The sequence below is a fragment of the Ursus arctos genome, unplaced genomic scaffold (assembly GCF_023065955.2).
Source record: "Ursus arctos isolate Adak ecotype North America unplaced genomic scaffold, UrsArc2.0 scaffold_22, whole genome shotgun sequence".
NCBI classification, from domain to species: domain Eukaryota; kingdom Metazoa; phylum Chordata; class Mammalia; order Carnivora; family Ursidae; genus Ursus; species Ursus arctos.
Genome location: NW_026622897.1, coordinates 18,463,423 through 18,483,683, shown reverse-complemented (window position 1 = coordinate 18,483,683; position 20,261 = coordinate 18,463,423). Strand labels below are relative to the sequence as shown.

The 20,261-nt window shown below is 47.1% G+C and overlaps 1 protein-coding gene across 3 annotated transcripts; it reads left to right on the top strand.

The window, feature by feature from the left end:
• Positions 1–463: 463 nt before the first annotated feature.
• Positions 464–16,305, top strand: ZNF202 (zinc finger protein 202). 3 transcript variants are annotated; one of them, XM_026505522.4, is made up of 8 exons: positions 498–592; positions 1,914–2,030; positions 10,028–10,532; positions 11,224–11,434; positions 11,809–11,897; positions 12,787–12,916; positions 13,449–13,568; positions 14,115–16,305. In XM_026505522.4, exons 3-8 carry the CDS (start codon positions 10,131–10,133, stop codon positions 15,104–15,106), a joined length of 1,944 nt encoding a protein of 647 aa, XP_026361307.1. In that variant the 5' UTR covers positions 498–592; positions 1,914–2,030; positions 10,028–10,130; the 3' UTR covers positions 15,107–16,305. The 3 variants fall into 3 exon arrangements, with proteins under 3 accessions (XP_026361306.1, XP_026361307.1, XP_048073322.1); XM_026505521.4 differs by lacking the exon at positions 1,914–2,030 and having other exon boundaries at positions 464–592; XM_048217365.2 differs by lacking the exon at positions 498–592 and having other exon boundaries at positions 671–2,030.
• The last annotated feature ends 3,956 nt before the right edge of the window (positions 16,306–20,261 follow it).

Genomic DNA, 20,261 nt, shown 5'->3' with positions numbered 1-20,261 from the left:
TAAGCTTCTACTACGTTCCAAAGAGTTCGCATGCAATATAGCCCTTAGCTCTCAGAGCAACGGTATTATTACACCCATTTTAGAAGATGAACGCTGAACTTTGGAGGGGTAGAGGGGTTTGCCCGAGGCCCCACAACTGCTCGTGAATGCAAGAGCCAAACCCCAAACTGCTCTCTTTGCTACCCTGCTTCGCGGACAATCAAGAAAAACAAGTAGAGGTACAGACTCCAAAATCAAAGCAGAGATCAAAAACGGTGAAATGGGTCTGTGATTAAACTGAAGGCCCGGGGGTGCAGGAGGGGCCTGCGGGCGGAAGCGGTCTGGCCCCAAGCTTTCAGCGCTGGGTCCACAAGGGCGCTCCGAGCCTCCACCCGCGCAAAGCGCGGAGAGAGACCAAACCTCCCGACGCCTAGAAGGGCTCCAGAGCCGCGAGGAGGCGGGGCGAAGCCCAGCTTCCGGTTCCGGGCGCAAAGGCCCCACGTGTTCCGACCCGCCAGGCCCCGCGCGGCTCGGATCCGGCGGCGCTGCTACGGCCGGGAGTGGGTGGGGGAGAAGCCGGGGCAGGGGAGGAGCCGCCGGAGCTGTCGGAGCCGTGAGTGCTGAGGGGCTGGGCCGGGCCGGGCCGGGCCGGATCGCGTGGAGCCGGGCAGGGCAGGGCAGGGCGGGGAAGAGGGGGAGAGGTCTGAGACCCCGCCCCCCCAGAGCCTGGGGAAATCGCACTGTCCTGGAAGAAGGGGCGGCGGCAGTATAGTAAGGGGGCCGGGGCGTTGTGGTCCCCGGGGCGCCTGGTGGCCAGAGCTCGAGCCTCTGGGGACGCGGATGGCGCTCCGGGCTTCTTTCGGTGCAGCCACCGCCCTCCGCCCCCTCCTGAGGCCTGCAGAAACGCAGTTAGTTCGTACCTCCCATTGCTTCCGCGCCAACTGCCCCCCCCCCCCCGGCACCGAGGGAGGAGTGGTCTAGGCCCCTTTATTTCCCCTAGCTTTTTCTTACCCCGTCTTTCAGCTTGTTCAAGAGCCACCCCCCTCCACCCCATCCCCCGCAGACTCCCGGCCCAGACAAGCCCCATCTCTTTCCACCACCAACCCCCCCAAACACACACACATACACTCACCCGTGATCTTATCACCCTTGGACACCGTCTGGCCTGTGGCTTTTCAGCTGCCACTGTGACCGACCCCACGCTTCCCCTCAAGCTAGTAGCTTCTGTCTCCACTTGCAACTTCGCTCCCCCCAACCTCTCAAGCCAGTTTTGGCACTTCTGAACACCAAGGTTACCCACAGCAGGAGTATATAGGCCTCTGCTGCTTGTCTGGTTTGACCAAAAGTTTGTTAGGTTGCATGCCATGGATATTCTGCGTTCTCTCAGGTGTCAGCCCAGTTTTTATTTTTCTGGGTATTGGAGATTCTTGTCTCCCAGGCGCTTTGATTTCCCTGTCTGCCTTGGTCCCTGTGCTGACCACCCCAAACGTAGGCTCCTAGGCCTAGCTGTTCTTTGACAGCCTTGGTCCTGGAGAGCACTGTCATATCCAGGCTCTCACTAGGAGGTTAGGGTGAGAACTGTTGCTTTTTCTCTGTCCACACACTGCAGGTGACACCCAGGGCAGCCTGACTCAGGAGCCACAGAAAGCTAGTGGAGTCCCCCTTCCCTCCTCCCAGCTTCTCTTCTAGGTCACCCCCGTGGGCCTTGATCTAGAAAGCCACTTCAGAAAGGTTGTGAGGAAGCCATTGGGAGGCATGTTGATGGGAAGTATGGGACAACCAAGCAGTTAGGGTTTGTGGCCATTTTGTCTTGGGTACCTTTCTGCTGATAGATTCTAGTATAAGAGGGTGGGCAGGGTTGGAGGGAGGAAGGGGATTTTTCCTATTAGGACCAAATACCTGGGATTCATAATCTTTCCCCCTTTCTCCTCCAGCTGTACCCCTTTTGCACTCTTTTAAATACTATATTGCAGTAGACAGTCATTTCAAGGGCACAGCAAGGTTTACTTCGATGTGAGGGACTCTTGGGCATTACAAACTATACAGATGAGGTAAGTTACAGGTTTACATTTTTTTCCAGTTAATTTGGCACAGGCATAAAACAGTCCCAGACTCTTTTGACTTTTGCAAACCTTCCTTTACATTTGGCCAGCACTGGAAAAGTTGGATGCTTTCTGCTTGAACCTCAAGTTTATGTTCTTTGCCTTAGGTATCGGCTCTCAAACTTATCGTGCATCTCCAGCCCCTGAAGGGAGGGCTTGTCGAACAGATTGCTGGGGCCACCCCCAGAGTGTCTGATAATAGGTCTGGGCCCAGGCTTGAAAATCTGCACATTTCTGACAAGTTTTTAGGTGCTCGTGTGGCTGGTTTGGGTTTCTCACACGAAGAACCACTGCCTTTGGCCAATCTCCTTCACATAAACAGTGCAGTGGTTTGGGGGATCAAAAGACTTGTGTGTGTACTTCTGTGTCAGAAACTAGTAATATGATCTTGTGTGGATGATTTAACCACTTAGGTCTGAGTTCTTTCGTTTTTAAAATTAAGAAAATGAAATTAAAAAAACCAGAACCTCCAGATGCTAGTGATCTTATGCCAAATGGAAGATGAAATATTGATGAGTTTTCCCCTTGATTTTCTTTTTTTTTTTTTTTTTTTAAAGATTTTATTTATTCATTCGACAGAGATAGAGACAGCCAGCGAGAGAGGGAACACAAGCAGGGGGAGTGGGAGAGGAAGAAGCAGGCTCCCAGCGGAGGAGCCCGATGTGGGGCTCGATCCCACAACGCCGGGATCACGCCCTGAGCCGAAGGCAGACGCTTAACTGCTGTGCCACCCAGGCGCCCCTCCCCTTGATTTTCTTAATTGTCTGGATAGGAGCTTCCATTTTGACCAGATAGCTTATATCCGTATTTAGGTTTTTGCTACGAATTGTTAGTATGCCAGAGTCCCTGCTGTTTCTTAACTACTTATTAAATTCTTTAAGGTCAGAGCCCGTGTTTTTTTCCTCTCACTCCACCTCGCCCCTTGGATTGTGTGGAACGCACAGTTGATGCTCAGCAGATATTTGTAGAAGGAATAACCATATCCCCTGCTCTCTTTTCCCTTTGAAGAAGTTTTTCTCCACTAGTTCTGTGCCACATTGTAAAGCAGTGTATGGCATGCCACCTGATTCCCCCAGGCAATTGGGATAAATGCCAATGCCAAATTCCTATAACTGTCCCCGTGAGTGATTTATTACCCAAGCCCTGGCACCCACTGATTCTGAATGTTAGCGCATCCATATCCAAGTTGGAGTAAGAGAAATAGCTCAATAACATTCAACACGTTTTACTGAACACCTTTTCTACCAAGCATTTGACAAAGTGTTAGGCACTTGGAATATAAAAATGAATGAAGAGGTCCTTGCCATCCTGGGACACCTTCTACACTTTGCACCATGATTTAATCTGCAGTGGAACCCTGCTGCTCCTCTGATTCCTCTGGTCCGGCAGGCATGGGTCCCATCTTTTATCATCTCATCATAAACGTGGGAGCCTCGGGCAGCGCCAGAAGTCATCTAGATACAAAGCAAAGAGTATTTTGACAATATCAGTTATAAAACTAAAACCATAATACATGACTCTCGAATCGACTGTTCTGAATTACCCACGTTTGACTGCTCAGGTCAGGCTGTGTTATAAAATATATTTACCTGCTGTTTTTCACTAAATAGTTGTTCCTCTGTCTGTCCGTGTGATTGGCATTGGCCATGTTTATGTAGGAATGAATTGGGTACAGCTAGTTTAACTCTGGCTGCCACATGAAAGCTGTCACTCTCTTCAGGGCGGGTGTCAAGTTTGGTGAGTGCCCTTTTCCCACTTCCCATTAATTTGTGATGTTCTGTTTTAAACTGAGGCCTGTCGATTGACCTGCTTTCCTGAAGCCATTGACCACCTCTGGGTCACCCTTAAGGTTGAAAAGCCTAGCTTCATGTTGAACGTTAAGCAGTATCATCAGGATGGCCAGATCCTCAATTCTGGACTCTTAAAATCTATTTTTGGCCTCTAGCCCATCTAAACTCTCGAATAAATCCCTTTCACCATCTCAGGCTAATATATCATGGCCCAGGTATTCAATAAATAAGCCCTATATCCCTGGTCCTCTCACAGCCCCTCTGTCGCCATCAGAAAGCAAGACGGCTCCTCAAAAGATGACCCAGCTCTCTGCCTTTAGGCGGGAGGTCATCCCCGTCCCCAGATGACGCAGCTAGAGAAGGTAGAACACAGATCACCTGCCTCCAAAGGCAGGACTACCAACGGGCCTGCGGTGCACACCTAGGAAAACCAGTTTCATTAAAAATAAAGTGAACTGTTACGGTTTTTATAGTTTATTTCACATTATTTGTGTTTACATTTACTCCCAATGACATTTTTATATCCACTTAATACCTTGATCCTAACCACAGAGTCTCCAGAATTTCAGGGCAAGATATATTCGTGTCTTAGCTTCCCCTGACTTCCCTGGACCACCCACCGCCACTACTTACTTAGCCCCGGTTTATTTCCTCTTGTCTTCCCCTTCACTCCGACTTCCCCTGTTTCTTTGAAACCACCGTGATAAGCTTTGAGCCACTTCTCCCCTCGCAACTCAGATATTTGATGCTGAATCTAATGAAAGGTGTAAATGGCAAAAATATTTTAAAGAAATAGTTTTTAAACGCGGCCTGAAGCATACTAATCATGATGTGTCAGAAGGCCAAAAGTCAGCACATGCCTTCCCTTTCGTTTCCCTGGCCTTGTGGGTTAAGTTTTCAAGGGACTTAGTAGGTGTACTAACTGGACTTGCCCCAGATTGCCTCCTCCCGGTCAGAGGGAGGAGTCAGGAGTGCACATTGGTAAGTAGAAACTCCACTGATACGGTCTTGGGCCAGAGAATATGGCTCGAAGGTTCCATCCCAATCTGCGTTCCAAGGCTCTGAATCTTAGCTGATAAGTCTTTCAAAGCAAGAACTCTTCTTGCAGTTTAACACTTTACTTTTGATATAACAGTAAACAGACCAAGATTTTTCCTGTGCATTTAAAATTTTTTTTGGATTGACGATGAAATAAAGGACTGTTTGCTTGTTTAGCATTTAAATCTTGCCCTTCTTCCCAAAAGGATTTAAAGCAATTTGAAGGAAAGAGAATAAAATAAATTGAGCATCTACTCTGTACCGGGCTCTATCCTGCAGTGATTCTGTACATTACTTCATTTACTCCTTAAACAGCCACGGGAGGTAGGCAGTACAGCCACGTTTTGAAAATGAGACCAAGACTTAGGGAGTGTCACGTGGCCAGTAAATGAGGAGAGGGATCCAAACCCAAGGCTCCAAAGCCCCGAACCATTATGTGGAGAGCATGGGTAAGCACTTGTATACAGAACAATTAACCGTAAATGATAATCTCCAGTACAAGGATCATACCGAATAATCTTTAGTTTTAAAGAAGAATACAGCAGGGCACCTGGGTGTCTCAGTCAGTTAAGTGTCCAACTCTTGATTTCGTCTCAGGTCATGGTCACAGGGTCGTGAGATCAAGCCCCACGTTGGGCTCCGTGCTGAGTGTGGAGCCTGCTTGAGGGTCTCTCTTTCCCTCCCCCTCTACTCCTTCCCATCCTTTCTTTCTCCCTCTCCCTCCCTTTCTCTCAAAAAAAAGTAGAGTACAACATTAAAACAGGGCAGTTAACAATTTTTATTAGTTGATTTCTATTCTAGAACAATGAAAGGAGCAGTTGGAAGGTCTGGTTAGCCCCAGAGAATGGATATATCCAGATTTCCAGCATTAGGGTAAAAAATAAAATTGGAGGCAGGAAGGGAAATAGGTATCTGCTAAATATAATCATTTGAACCTCTCTGATCACTACTGAAGATTATTTGCCAGTAAATAGATCACTATCTTTGTGTTGGGTAGATACTATATGACCACAGACCTTGTCATTTAGTGTCCAGAAAGCTCTCCCCAAGTAGTAAGATTTTAAGGTAAGGAACCAGATGTCCTTTTATTGCCCGCAGTTTTCTGTTCTTGTCAATAGAATGCAGTTATGGCCTTCACTGGCATGTGACACATTCAGATAAGGGACAGAGGTAGCTGGACCAAAGACCGGAGAAAGCTCTTGCCTTTTCCACATCTCCCCAGTCCTGCTCCATACACCCTAGAAACACACTCAAGAGACTAGGTCATGGAGCGCGCCCAGGCCTAGGCTTGTGAAGCTTTTCTGCAGACATTGTTTCAGAGCCTTCTGGAACCAAGTCTTTTTGCCCTTCCTGGCCTGGCTTTAGTCTCTCTAGTCCTCATCAGTTTTTATCTGTCATTGTGGAACCCTTCTAAGGACAGACATGGAGGGAAGGTATTAGAATAGCAAGGGCAACAAATTGCAGGGCAGACTTAGAGTATAGCATATCCCAAGAACCGTAGAAGGAAACGATGTCCGTTTTCTGTTTCTAACACTTGACATTTGCACAGCACGTTTTAGTTCATAAGCTCACAGAGCTCGGCTAATCCTGTGAGTTAGGACAGTAGCTATCTGCGGAGGGCTTCCCCTTTACAAGAGCTCTTGTGTAGGTTGTCTCATGGAACCCTTAGAGCTGCTCCAGTCACTTGAGGATGTGGGGCTGGGGTGCGCATCTTTGGATACCTAACCCAGTGTTCTTTGCACGGCACCGCCTGCCTCCCGTTCCTTCCCACCCCTTGCCCTACCAGGGACTCCTCTTCTGCCCTCATCCCACCATTGCTGATCTTTTTGCCTTCCTCTCTTTCTAAGCTGCCAAAGTAAATCCAAAACAAGCAATGGGAACCTCAATTCATGATTTCTGAAGAGGGTTTAGAAACGGCAGGTTTTATGTGGCCCTCTCGTACGTTCCTTTGTCTTTAGAGAGCAAAGCCCTCCGAGAACAGGAGTGCTTCTGTCAATGCAGACTTTATATATAGACTCCATAGTAGACAGTCTCTAGTGGCCAGCGCTACATGGAAACACGGAGAGCTTCTAGTCTGCTTCCCTAGGCATAGGTTCTCAGACTTTTAAGATGATTGAGATCCCTCCAATAAGCCAAAGACTTTATCAATTCCGTGTTCTCTCAGAGCTCCCAAAGAAAACAGTCTCACTGAAGATAGGCGTAAAATTTTAGAAACTACAAACTGCGTAGAAAACAGACCACCATGGGGTAGAGACAGCAGATCCAATAGGTAGGATAATGACCACATCAAGATCTAGAAATGAGGGAACTCTCTAAAGCAGACTATGAAAGTGTGTAGTGGGTGTTTGAGGCTACTGGAAGAGAAATAAGAGCATGAGTGAATGAAAAGCCATTCGAGGTACAGACAAGAAAAATAAATAATCAGGCCATGGAAATTAAGGTCATTTGATGGGCAGCATCACATTAGACCCAGCTCTTCAGAGCGCATCGTTAACCTTGAAGGTGGATCTGGGACTGAGGTAATGAAGCCCCAAAAGACTGCAAAATGAAGAATCCCTCCAGTTGCATGTGGAGAGCGGTCTGCAGGGGGCAGGACCAGGAAGACTAGGGGTGAGGCTTGAACGAAGTCGTTCATTCAACCTACAAGTGTCTGATACATGCCAGTGTGGTGTAGGAGATGGTCATGTTTCTAGAAGGTCCTAGTAATACCTTTCAATGGTTCATAATGACTCAACCAGGGGAGTGGCAGCGGAGATGAGATGAATGAATTTGAAAGACATTTAGAAGGAAGAATGAACAAGATCAGTGAATTAAAAAGAGTAGAAATGGTGGAGGGAAAGGTGTTTTCTTCCTGATAAAAAGTAGGAAGAAAACTTCAAAGTGGAGGTTTTTCACTTACTGTGCACTTTATTATAGTGTCGGAAACTTCAAGGAGTTTCACGGGAAGCATGAGCCGTGGCTGTATCCGTGGCATCCCAGTATCGATGCCACAGACATGGTGATAGCAGTGTGCCCAGCTTGCTGCAGAAGCAAGTGATTTCTAACCAGTTTAAGGGTGGGGGGAATGGGATCAAAGAAAACATCTCAAAAAACATGAAGTCTGAGCTGTCTTAGAAATTTCACCTAATGAAGGGTAAAGACTCAGAAGGAACAACATGTTCTAAAGCCAAAAAGCATGGGGCTTGTGTGTGCTTCACATGCATACACTCTGTGTGTGTGTGTGTGTGTGTGTGTGTGTGTGTGTGTGTGTGTGTGTGTTGGAAAGGATTGAAGAAGAGGGCGAAAGGAATAACAAGATGAAAGTCTGCCTAATCTATAATACTTAGGAGTTTGTTTTTCTCTTAAAAGACAGGGAGGAATGGTTGAGGGTCTTAAATAGTAGAAGGGACATGATCACATTTGCCAAGAATGCCGGTCACTGTTGTGATAGTGCCCTTGGTAACTTGAAGGTAACAAGCTTGGAGGCAGGTGGCTTATGATTGGAGGCAGTTGGAGTAATGCAGACAAGAACTGAGAAGGAGCTACGGAGGAAGTCATGGGAATGAAGAAGAGGGGACATGTTAAGAAACAGGACACAGCATGCAGCATTGGAAGTGGGGGTGGGAGCGTTGCATTTAGAAGGAACAGCCTTCCCACGGGCATGGTGGCCTGAAAAGACACCCCGTTTTGGTTGGGAGATCAGCAGGCCACCCATGATGGCTTGGTGATAACACAGCAAAGAGGAGGCTATGAGGCTTGAAGAATCGATTGAGGGCTAACCGAAGAGCTTCATGGGCCGTGCCAAGGATGTTATAGCTGATCTTACTAGAAGAAGTATTTTTAAATGTTGAGTGGTGCAGTTGGGACTATAATTTAGAAAGATAATTAACATTGGGTTGCCATTGCTTTTCTAAGCACTTTAGAGATAGTGATATGTTTAATTCTCATAGTCGTGCTGTTAGATGGATACCGTCCTTCCCTCCGTGCCATAGATGGGGAAACAGGCATAGGGAGCATAGGAACTTTAGCCCAAATTTAACCCCTGGCAGTCTGACATCAGACCCTCATTCCTTAAAACCTTACGCACTCTAGGTGTTTCTCCACCACCAGACACATCAAGACCACATGTAGCATTTCTGAAGATACAGTTGCCTACGTTGACTAAATCCGAGTATCCAGAAGAGTGTTGAACTATGCTCATTTTGTAAAAGCTCCACCATAATTATGCTGCCCTTTACTCACGGTCGAGTACTGCAGAGATCCCAATTAGGAAGTTATGTCAGTAGTCCAGGCGACAGCTGAGGGCCCAAACTAAAGCTGTCTGTGGCAAAGAAAAGGAGGAAACAGATTGAGAGGCTTATGAGATAGAATTGGTTTAATGGGCTGTAAGCAACGGGGAAGATTCAGAATTGAGTCTAAAGATTACAAAGTTGAGTGTTTACTTAGCTAGTGATGATCTCAGCCAAGACAAAATCTCCAGAAGAGGGGTGGATTTGGGAGTCAGCATAATGAGTTCAGTTTTGAACACTTGGGTTTGAGGGTCTGGAGGTCTTCCCATTAAGATGTCTTAATAAGCGGAAGATTGCTCTCGGGGGTGCCTGTGCGCCCACCGCTGTATAAGGGGCTTTCCTCACACGGTCTGCCCCTCAAATCCCTGAGAGTCTCCATTTTACAGAGGAATTCATATCAAGTGTGATTCAGTTTGAGATGAGCCTTCATAAAGGCTTCCCCATGTGTTTCAGCCTGGCGGCTGCGTCTCTCCTCAAAACACACATCCCAGTGTGTGTGTAAACATGTGTGTGACACAGATGGTCGTCAGTACCATGTGTTCCAGCAGGCGATGAGCAGCGTCCTTTGTCCTCACCATTTTCCTCACAGGTTCACAGGGTTCATGAAGTAGAGATGCAGTTTTTTCTTCTGTTTCTCTGTGGGTGTGAACCTGGCCGAGGACGGGGGTAAGAGAACATACTTGAGGCACAGATCATCCTGTTTCAACCAAATCTATTTATAGCTGATGGTTGTAGGGATTTAATAGTGTGAGGAAGTTATGTGCGCGTGGTTATGAGTGAACTCAGAACTGTTTTCCCTGTGTATAATCTCATGCTTATACTGTTGTTTGTCTCTTCTTCTCTGCCCCAGGTCCCTTGGGAGAAACTCCTTGAGGTGCCCAGGCTGAGACTAGAGGGTAATGCCGGTGTGAGCTCTAGATGGTGTGAGACCCTCTCCTCCCGAGAGCCAAACAATGGCTACAGCCTTGGAACCAGAGGACCAGGATCTTTGGGAAGAAGAGGGAATTCTGATGGTGAAATTGGAGGATGATTTCACCTGTAGGCCAGAATCTGTCTTACAGAGAGATGACCCTGTGCTTGAGACCTCACACCAGAACTTCCGGCGCTTTCGCTACCAGGAAGCAGCGAGCCCTCGAGAAGCTCTCATTCGACTGCGAGAACTTTGTCATCAGTGGCTGAGGCCAGAAAGGCGGACAAAGGAGCAGATCCTAGAGCTGCTTGTGCTGGAACAATTCCTCACTGTCCTGCCTGGAGAACTGCAGAGCTGGGTGCGGGGCCAACGGCCAGAGAGTGGCGAGGAAGCGGTGACGCTGGTGGAGGGTTTGCAGAAACAACCCAGGAGACCAAGGCGGTGGGTGAGGAGGGGGAGTCCTGATCTGTGTGATGTGGAGGGGGACTATTTGCTGGAAGGATGGATTTGGGGGTAGGACATACAGGGCCCCTGTCATTTACCCTTTAAAACTGATTGGCTCTGCTCTTGGGTTGCACCTAGATCCATAAGGGGCAGAGGTGTGTGTGTTTGCGTGTGTGTGTGAGTTTGTGTGTGTGAGTGAGTGTGACTTTCTTTTCAAAACACCTGCCTAGGGACCATCTTAGGGACCTCAGCACTCGAGGGTCCCATGGCTTCGGTTTTCCTTTCTTTGGCTGTTGGACCTCCAGTTCCTGGGGAGGCCAATTTTGTGGCTTCCTCAAAGGTTCTTCTAGACTCTCAGTCACAGATCCCCGTCTGGGGACAGTAAGACAGGGAAGCAAACAACAAGGAAAGCTACCGGTGGGAGAGGTGCAGATGGGAAGGATGGGTATCTCAGAGCTCTGGGAGACAGGGGCAGGGTTGAGGGGAGTGAGGAAGCTGTGCAGTATCCAGACGTCCCTGGTGAGGATAACCTTCAACAACTCTTGCGTGCCCCGGTGGAATCGGAGATTCCCCTCCTCATCTGGGACCCTCTGGGAGTGTTGCTATTGGCAGCTTCTCCTAAAACAAGCCCTGATGTCAACCGAGACTTTCCTCTTGACTCCATGCTGACTGGAAATTGCAATTATTCCCAGGTGACTGTCCATGTTCATGGCCAGGAAGTCCTGTCAGAGGAGACGGTGCGTCCAGGAGCAGAGCCCGGGTCCCCTAGTGAGCTGCGGAACCCTGTGCAGACCTCGACTCCCGAGGCGTCCCGTGAGGAGACCACACAGAGCCCAGATCTGGGGCCACCAGAAGAGCAGAGCCTATGCCGTGAACTGGAGTTCCAGCCCCTGCAGGAGAGCGGTGGGAAGCCTCAGCAGTAGGGGGGCATTGTGTGTGGCGGGCAGAGCGTGGGAAGGGGGATATCTCCCCTCCACTAAGGAAGCTAGGTGTGGAGCAGAGCGGGAATAAATCACAGAATCCAGGGTGTTGAGAAGAGGAGACAGTACTAGCTAGAGCCCCCCCCCCCCGAAAGCCAGCCGCACTTAAATAGCCAGCCAATCCTCGGTTGTCCTCTTGGCATTTCAGTCGTGTTTCAGATGGTGGCAGTGGGATGACTTGAGCTGCCTTTCAGCCAGTGTCCTGATTCCTACCAAAGAGCATGAGAGCTGCTCAGCTGTTTGCCACCTACACGGGCACACTGCATATTGCTGACCCCCGGCGCCTTTTCTTCGTAGAGGTTCCAGTGTCCCAGGACGCAGACCTTCCTGAAGAGAGGAACGCTGGGAACCCAGAGATGGTGGCCCTTCTTACCGCTCTTTCACAGGTATGCTCTAGTTTCCCTCTGTGCCTCAGAGAATTTGAAGAACCACCAGTCATTAGCTGTATACTGAACAGGTCGAACAGGACACAAATTTCCGCTCTCCTTTTGCCAGCTTAAGTTCTCAGTTCGAGGTGTGTCTGCAGGGGGGAGGAGTTGCATCGAATGGGATGAATTGTCATAGTCTCAGTTGCCTCTATTTGCCACTGCGCAGAGAGAGGGACTAACAAAATGGGATTCTTTTGTAACACTCCAGTACAACCTGGAAGTTGCTGAATGAGGGCTTGTGTTTGGTTTTTTAGGAGTAAACTTGATAGTCATTTGTAAGAATGACTCACTGCTGCAGAAATGATTTCTGAAATTGTGTGGTGTCCTCTTGCAGGGACTGCACTCAGGCCGTGACACATAGGAAGCCCTTATCATGGTCAGGGCCCCGAAACTAAGCTACGAGGCTGGAGAGAAAAGGAATAGAATGCATCCATGGTTTCAGATTGTATTCTAGCTGCAGCGAAAGGGCTTGTGTGTGCTGTGCCGACCGTGTAGGTGACGAGGGTGCCTGGAGAAGGTCAGTTAGGGAGACCTTCCAGAAAAGGTGAATTTTTGCAGAGATGTAGGTGGCGTTAAGGCGTCAGATAGGGAGTTAATGAGGACTTTTAAGACTTTCCTTGTACGTTAACCAATACGCTCAAGAAGAGCGGAGGCCGGCCCTGAGAGAACACGGTGGGACTGGGGGGCCCAGAGGAGGAAGTAGGAAGTTGGGGTGCCACAGATTTCCCAAAGGGAGCCCAGAGTCCCGTGTGCGATCCTTTTGTTTCCTGGCGTAACCTTCTTTCCAGGAACGAAATAGGCGGCTGCAGGAAGCATTCCATTTTAACTGAAGCCTGTGTCGTTGCAGGGGTTGGTAACTTTCAAGGACGTGGCTGTATGCTTCTCCCAGGACCAGTGGAGCGACCTGGATCCAGCACAGAAAGAGTTCTATGGAGAATATGTCTTGGAAGAAGACTGTGGAATTGTGGTCTCTTTGTGTAAGGAATTTCAAGTGTTTCTAGGGTGTTCTGAGCACAGAGGTCTTTCTCCTGTTGGAAATTGTGGGGGTCTTAGACCTTAGACTGTATGCACCACGCTACTCTTAGGCCTACCCCACCAGTGAGACTGAAGGATTGGCTAAGCAAGATGATATCCTTGCAAGTTAAAGGGAAGAGAAAACGCTTAGAAAATGGTTGGAAACTTCTAATAAGAAAATAAAATCATAATATATAGCTTTAGTATATTTGAGGTAGCGTGTGAGTTTTGAAACAAGCAATAGAAGTTGAAGATAATCTGCTTTCTTGAATATGGGAAAAGAGGGAGCATTAGTGGTCCTAGATTATTGCTTTGCGGATGAAGGGTGTGAAATAGGCAGGATTTGGTGAGAGGTGCTCAAGCTAAAAAGACCAGATTGGATCCACTGACCGGGCTGTCCATTTGTTCTACAGTCTACCCAACAGCAAAGATCTGCTCTTAACACGGGGAATTGCTGAACCAATCGTAATGTCCCGCTTTCCCTCTCTTGAGCAGCATTTCCAATCCCCAGACTAGATGAGATCTCCCACGTTAGAGAGGAAGAGCCTTTGGTCCCAGATATCCCAGAGCCTCAAGAGCCTCAAGAGCCAGAAATCCTGAGTTTTACCTACACAGGTGAGGAACGACAAAAGGCGTCTTCCCCCGCAGAGCTGGCGCTCCCCCTCTCCCTCTGGGGTGCCCCTCTCATTGGTTCTTCTAACCTGTTGGCCATTACCCCTGTCTCCCTCTGAATGCCAAATTCTTCTGTCCTCATCCTCCTCTCCCCCCTCCCATCCTTCGTGTGAGGGATTTGTAATGCAAGATGGTGAAAGGAAAAAAAAAAAAAAAAAAACGGAAACGTTGGAATGCAGCTGTAGTCCTAAACTAAGCAGGTCACTTAAACTCTTGGTCCTCAGTGTCCACATTTGTGAAATGAGGATAATAGTCTTTGTCCACACCAAGGCTTGTTGACAGCATGAGATAACGTATAAGAAAGTGCCTGGCACATGACAGAAATCAGTTGACTGGTTATTTCCTTCTTTCCCAGCCTCTGCAGTTATGAAATATGGGCTTCTCTCTGTGTGATCTGGCCTTCCCGAGACCGTTTAAAAATCCCACTGTTGTGAGGAAGGCATCATCCCCTCCATAATTGCCCCTGTTCTGCTCTCACCCTCTCTACAGGAGATAGGAGTGAAGATGAAGAAGAGTATCTTGAGCAGGAGGACCTATGTTTGGAGGACCTGCGCAGGTCTATTTTGGGAGATCCAGAAATCCACCAGACTCCAGACTGGGAAATAGTCTTTGAGGATGATCCAAATAGACTTAGCGAAAGATGTGGTACAAATATTTCTCAAGTTAATGGTTTATCGAATCTGCAGGAATCCATGCCTATCCACCCCCTGTTAGGGAGACACCATGACTGTCCTGTGTGTGGGAAAAGTTTCACTTGTAACTCCCACCTTGTTCGACACCTGAGAACTCACACAGGAGAGAAACCCTATAAATGTATGGAGTGTGGGAAAAGTTACACGCGGAGCTCGCATCTTGCCAGGCACCAGAAGGTTCACAAAATGGGTGCTGCTTACAAATTTCCCCTAAACCAGAAGAATTTGGATGAGACCTCCCCTCTGGTCCAGGCTGAGAGAACTCCACCTGTTGAGAAACCCTATAGATGTGACGATTGTGGCAAACACTTCCGCTGGACCTCAGACCTTGTCCGGCATCAGAGGACACACACAGGAGAAAAACCCTTCTTCTGTACTATTTGTGGCAAAAGCTTCAGCCAGAAATCTGTGCTGACAACACACCAAAGAATCCACCTCGGAGGCAAACCCTACCTGTGTGGAGAGTGTGGAGAGGACTTCAGTGACCACAGGCGGTATCTGGCGCACCGGAAGACACACGCGGCCGAGGAGCTGTATCTCTGTAGCGAGTGTGGGCGGTGCTTCAACCACAGCGCCGCGTTTGCCAAGCACCTGCGAGGACACGCCTCCGTGAGGCCCTGCCGGTGCAACGAATGTGGGAAAAGCTTCAGCCGGAGGGACCACCTCGTCCGGCATCAAAGAACCCACACTGGCGAGAAACCGTTCACATGCCCTACCTGTGGAAAAAGCTTCAGCAGGGGCTATCACTTAATCAGGCATCAGAGGACCCACTCAGAAAAGACCTCCTAGCTAGGTGCCCGTGTGAGGAGGTCTGCATCCAGCCCTCACCCAGGGATGGGCGACGAGACGCCCTCTTGTCAGCTCGGGAAGACCTTTCTTGGGGAGTCTCCCTGACTTGCCCGGATCTACGTCCCCTCTTCCCACAGCTGAACCAGATCCCCCAGGCAGAACCTCTCAACCATCTCCTACACCTTGAGGAGATTTTTTTTGCCCAAAGTACAACGTGGGTGGAGGCTTCTCCTTGACTGGGTATTCCTTCCTCTGCCTCGTGGGTGTGAAGTAGGAGATTTAGAAGACTTAAAAGGTGTGGTTATTATATTTTCCCCAAAATAGGCTGTTGCATATCCTAAAGACTGCTTCACAGCCTCACGTATAAAGTTGCCCAGGACAGCCCTTTAGGTTTGGTAGGGGACCGGCCTCTAGGATTCTGTCCTTACTGGGCTCCAGTCTTAAAGCACACAGCCCTGAACTCAAGGCAGGAGATTTGCATCCTCACGGCTCTGCCACCCACTCACGGGATAACTGTACCAATCTCTCGCCAGTTCACTTCCTCACCATGCACTTTCCTTTGATCCTGGGGAGAGAGGGGAGAGGTGTCTGGTGGGAGAAAACCTCGAGGCTGTTTCACATGGACCTTGTCAGGCTGCTCCCTAACCCGTTGCCAAAATACCAGGTGCCAGACCCTGCTAGAAAGGAGGACCTAGTCAGAAGCCTCTTTCCTTGTGGGGTGTTTTGCTGTGAGAATTCTCATGCCCACCCTTCCTAGTGTTCTGCCAGCCTCTTGGTTTTGCCCCCAGCACTTCTGCAACACGTGAGATGCCACAGTTGGGTGTTGGGGGGGTCAGTAAAGCATAATGAAGTCACAGTGAAATCATTTACATTCCCACATGCGTACAAGCCCGCCCGTCCTGCCCGCTTTGCGTGGGTTTGTGAAGGGATTTTGGAACAGTGTCAGCTTACATAGGTACTATAATAATTACAGAACCATGATTGACTGCGTTACTTCATTTATATGAAGAACACAAGACCTGAGACCAAATTATGGGAAAAAAAATTTTTTAAGCTGTTGCTGCTGGCTAAGGCCATCAAGACTATACTGACACCCAGCCCCTGTCATCCCCGCCTTGGTTCTCTGATATCAGGGAAAATTATGAACCCCAGCACCTGGAACCCTGAAGAATTTACCAGGAGTAAATGGCTTTCATGTATTTGCGTTGTTTGCTTTTTCTTATGTGATCTCACTTTTTATGTAATTAAGACCTAAATAGTAGTAGCTCATGGCCTAATAGTAGGATCTCTGTTGCCTCATAAAGGTTCCTTGGAGATGAGGCTGAATAATTACGAACCTCACCTGCTCTGCGTGTGGGAGTGGTAAGGACCAGGTGAGCGTCCTCCATAAATGGAGCATAGGGTATGGGATTAAAGCATGAGAAGGGAGATTGTCTTCTGTGCCTGGTTTCTTCAGCTGTTTCTCAATCCATTACGTGCCAGTGTGTACAGAGAAAATGGGTGGGATAGTAAGGCCACAGCCCTAACAGCTCAACAAGGCAATTCTCATTTTGGTCAGTAATGATGCTCCAGTTAACCAGCTGGGCTTTAATACCAGTCAGCCATTGTCCTGGACATATACACATACGGAATAAATAAAAGTAACACCGGCAGCCATGTTCCCTGGTTTCTAGAACTTTCCATGTTATTCACTTCCCAAGGCTTCAGGTTCCAGATAGTTCTGAACGTCATACATACAAAGACATTGGAGTACAAAGTAGTTTTCCATGAAGCTGGTCATGGTTAGCAGAGCCAAGAGTGGAACAGATGGCATACTGAGGTAAAATCTGTGCCAGTGGTTTGCAGAAGACACTCCTAATGGGCAGACATTTCTGATCTAAGTTCTAAGCAAATTTGTGCTGGGTGAAATACAGCCTCAAAGGATCATCTTTCCTATCTCATACGAATTATGGGAGCTGATAAAATTCTGGAGGTAACAGAACAAATTTGTTCTAACAGAACAGTGACTTTACTCACTGATTTACCTGTGTTGCTGCAGTAAGCGAGAAACCGTCCAGAGAGTTCTACATGAGGAAAAGTGAGAGACTGGTCCAGTTCGTTGGAACATCAAATAGTTCTTTTATTGCCGATCCCCCAGCAAAGTTTCCTATGCTGACACTAAATCTCTGCTTGCGTAGAAAATACTTGATTTTCTGAGGTTCATGGAGGGGCGTGCTCTCCCCTAAACCTGAGCACGAGCAGAACTGCAGTTTGCAGCCGAAGGGCCTATGCAAGAACCTCAGTGACCAAGAGACCATACAGCTGAACAGGGGCGGGTGCTGGGGCGCAGATTACCCTTAAGGGCTTCCCTGTAGAATTTCGTAAGTAGTAGAACACTGGTGTTCTTGAATACCGTACCAAATTCAAGTTTCTGGAGACTAAAGAGGCAGGATTTTAAAGATAAGATTTGGAGGAAGCTATGAAGTACTCTAAATTAATCAGCAACTCAAGGACATTGGTAGATTGTTGGAAATGATGAAGTCACATGCTAATAAAGTTATGAAATTAAAATGATAACATTTGAGGTTTTGGCCATTAGTTTAGGACTAACCAAGGAATATTCAGCCTCTTCTGTATCCCACTTACCAAAGAGAAATAAATGGAAAGAGATCGAGGCAGAATATATTTTTATTATCCGGAACTTAGGCCTCAAAGTCCAGAGCAGAATCTAGTGAAGTCCGACGAACCCCGTGGGGAGTTCATTCAGTAGATTACCAGTAAAGTGCTAGAACCAAAGCAAAATACAAAATGCCTCTTTCTCCAGAGCCCAACCCAACTGAAGGATCTAACAGAACGTGAATTGTTTTCACTGAGCAGCAAGATGGTCAAGAAAACAGCCCACTGAGTCCTGCAAAGTTGGCAGAGACCATTCGCTCCAAGCCTCCCATGGCAGAGCAGTGACCTCCAGATTGCCCCCCACTTAGCATGAGGAAAATAAGCCAGTGTGTACACCTTTCTAAGCCTTTTTGATTCACCAAACTCCCAAGAAGGACAGCAACCCAGATGAGAGTTAATCTGACCCTGTGGTGGTTTGGGAGAACAAAAGCTGTACGGAGAAATACTGAATTATTATATGCCATGCACATGAATAATTTGGTAGTCTTCCACACAGATATTTTTTAGTTTTACCTGCAACATCTCCCTCAGCTGACCAAAGTATTTCTGCCAGGCACAGTAACTTACCCTGAGAGAAATATATAATTTTTTTTCTGTCTCCTTAAATTTCTAGTGATATGGGCCAACTGGCCCATTAATCTGATTTGTGGGAGAGGAACAGACTAAAAGCCGAAAAATGGGAGCCCTCTCCATGTACTCACTAATCTGTTTTGGCAGAATTCAATATTCTCAAACTAGAGCACAACTCCTTGTAGGTGGAATAACTTGATTCCTCCTTGGGGAAGCCCTGAGAAGCAGGCAAGGACAAGTTTTGATCTCTCTTTAGATATCAGTCGTTGTAAATTATCCTTAATAACAAGAAGAAACAAAGAATTCTTGTCAGGGCAGCAAAAGTAAGGATATCCTATAATGAACAGTTCCTGTTCTTTCTGTGTATGCTCATGGAAGTTTCAGGTAAAAAGGAAGGAGAGGGAATGCAATTTGATTTTTTTAAAAAAGAGCACAAACTAGACTATTTGGTAATCCGTAGGACAGGGGCTCTTCAGTGGAAACTGGGAGCTAAAGAACAGAGCTTATATAAGGACTTCCAGAAGCAGAAGTAATAGGTAGCTGGAGCAGAAAGACCCAATCCTCCGCAAAGGTGTATGACAAGTAACAATCTTCGTTTAAATAGAATATAAATCTTAGTAATGATCCGGGCAGAATATGACAAGGCTTCAAAAGGCCATTTGTACAGGAAGATAATTGGAACTGTAAATTCCCAGGATTTCCTGTAAGACTACTGCTCTGGGCTCTTTTATCTGTGATTCCTCCATTAGTTGTACATCTTACGATCCCTTAGAAGAGTCTGAGGGACTACTTATCAAGGGACGATCTCAGAAAGGGGGGCTACAGCAACTGCTTGGACCTTCGGTTCATTTACTGAATCTCTGAAAAGCTCTACCAAGAAGCAGTACAAGGCTAAGAGCTGGGGAGCAGTTGGAAGAAAGCACCCAAACAGTGACGAGTTAACCATGAGCCAGGAAACATCAATACAAAAGCAAAAAACTGATGCAGAAACAAAGGAAAAAGATCTCTGCTTTCTTCTTTAACTCTGAGGAGATATTCTAAAAGGCCCTCTTCTACAACAAAACTCTATTTTGGATAAACTACTAGAGAACAGAAAGAGTATGTAAATTGGGGTAGGGTGCTCAGAATTTGAGTGTGTTAGCATTCATGAATTGTTCAGGACAAAAGCTATAAGATGTTGGTTAACTTTGGATAAATATTAAGTGTGCACTATTAAATTATTACATTAAATTATTAAATTAAGTATGCACTGTGCAGTATCAAGGATACTCATAAAAAAATGGAGTAAGTAATATTCTGAATAGTGGAGGGAAAATTAGAAAAATTTTTAAAAACAAAAGTAGGGAAGTAACTCATTTTGCCCAAAGAAAGGCAAAAAATAAGCCTGTAAAGGTGGGACAAATAGAACTAGAATTTGCAGAAAGCCCAAATATGTGGAGAAAACAGGAAAAATATTGGTTAAATAAAAGAGATTATTAAGGTGGGCTCAAAAGTCAAAGCAATAGGCTATATACCAGAGATACACAAAAATATAAGAACAGTGAAAAAAGTAAAAGAATGGGGGCGCCTGGGTGGCACAGCGGTTAAGCGTCTGCCTTCGGCTCAGGGCGTGATCCCGGCGTTATGGGATCGAGCCCCACATCGGGCTCCTCCGCTGGGAGCCTGCTTCTTCCTCTCCCACTCCCCCTGCTTGTGTTCCCTCTCTCTCTGGCTGTCTCTATCTCTGTCAAATAAATAAATAAAATCTTAAAAAAAAAAAAGTAAAAGAATGAAAAGAATATACCAAGAGAATACAGACGTAAAGAAGCTAAGGGAATTATTTTAATACTGACAAGAGTTTTTTTTATATAAAAAGCATAATGAGAAGTAAGGCATCTACATAGTTAAAAGCGTAATCCACCAGCAAAGTACAACAGGTCTAGATTTCTCT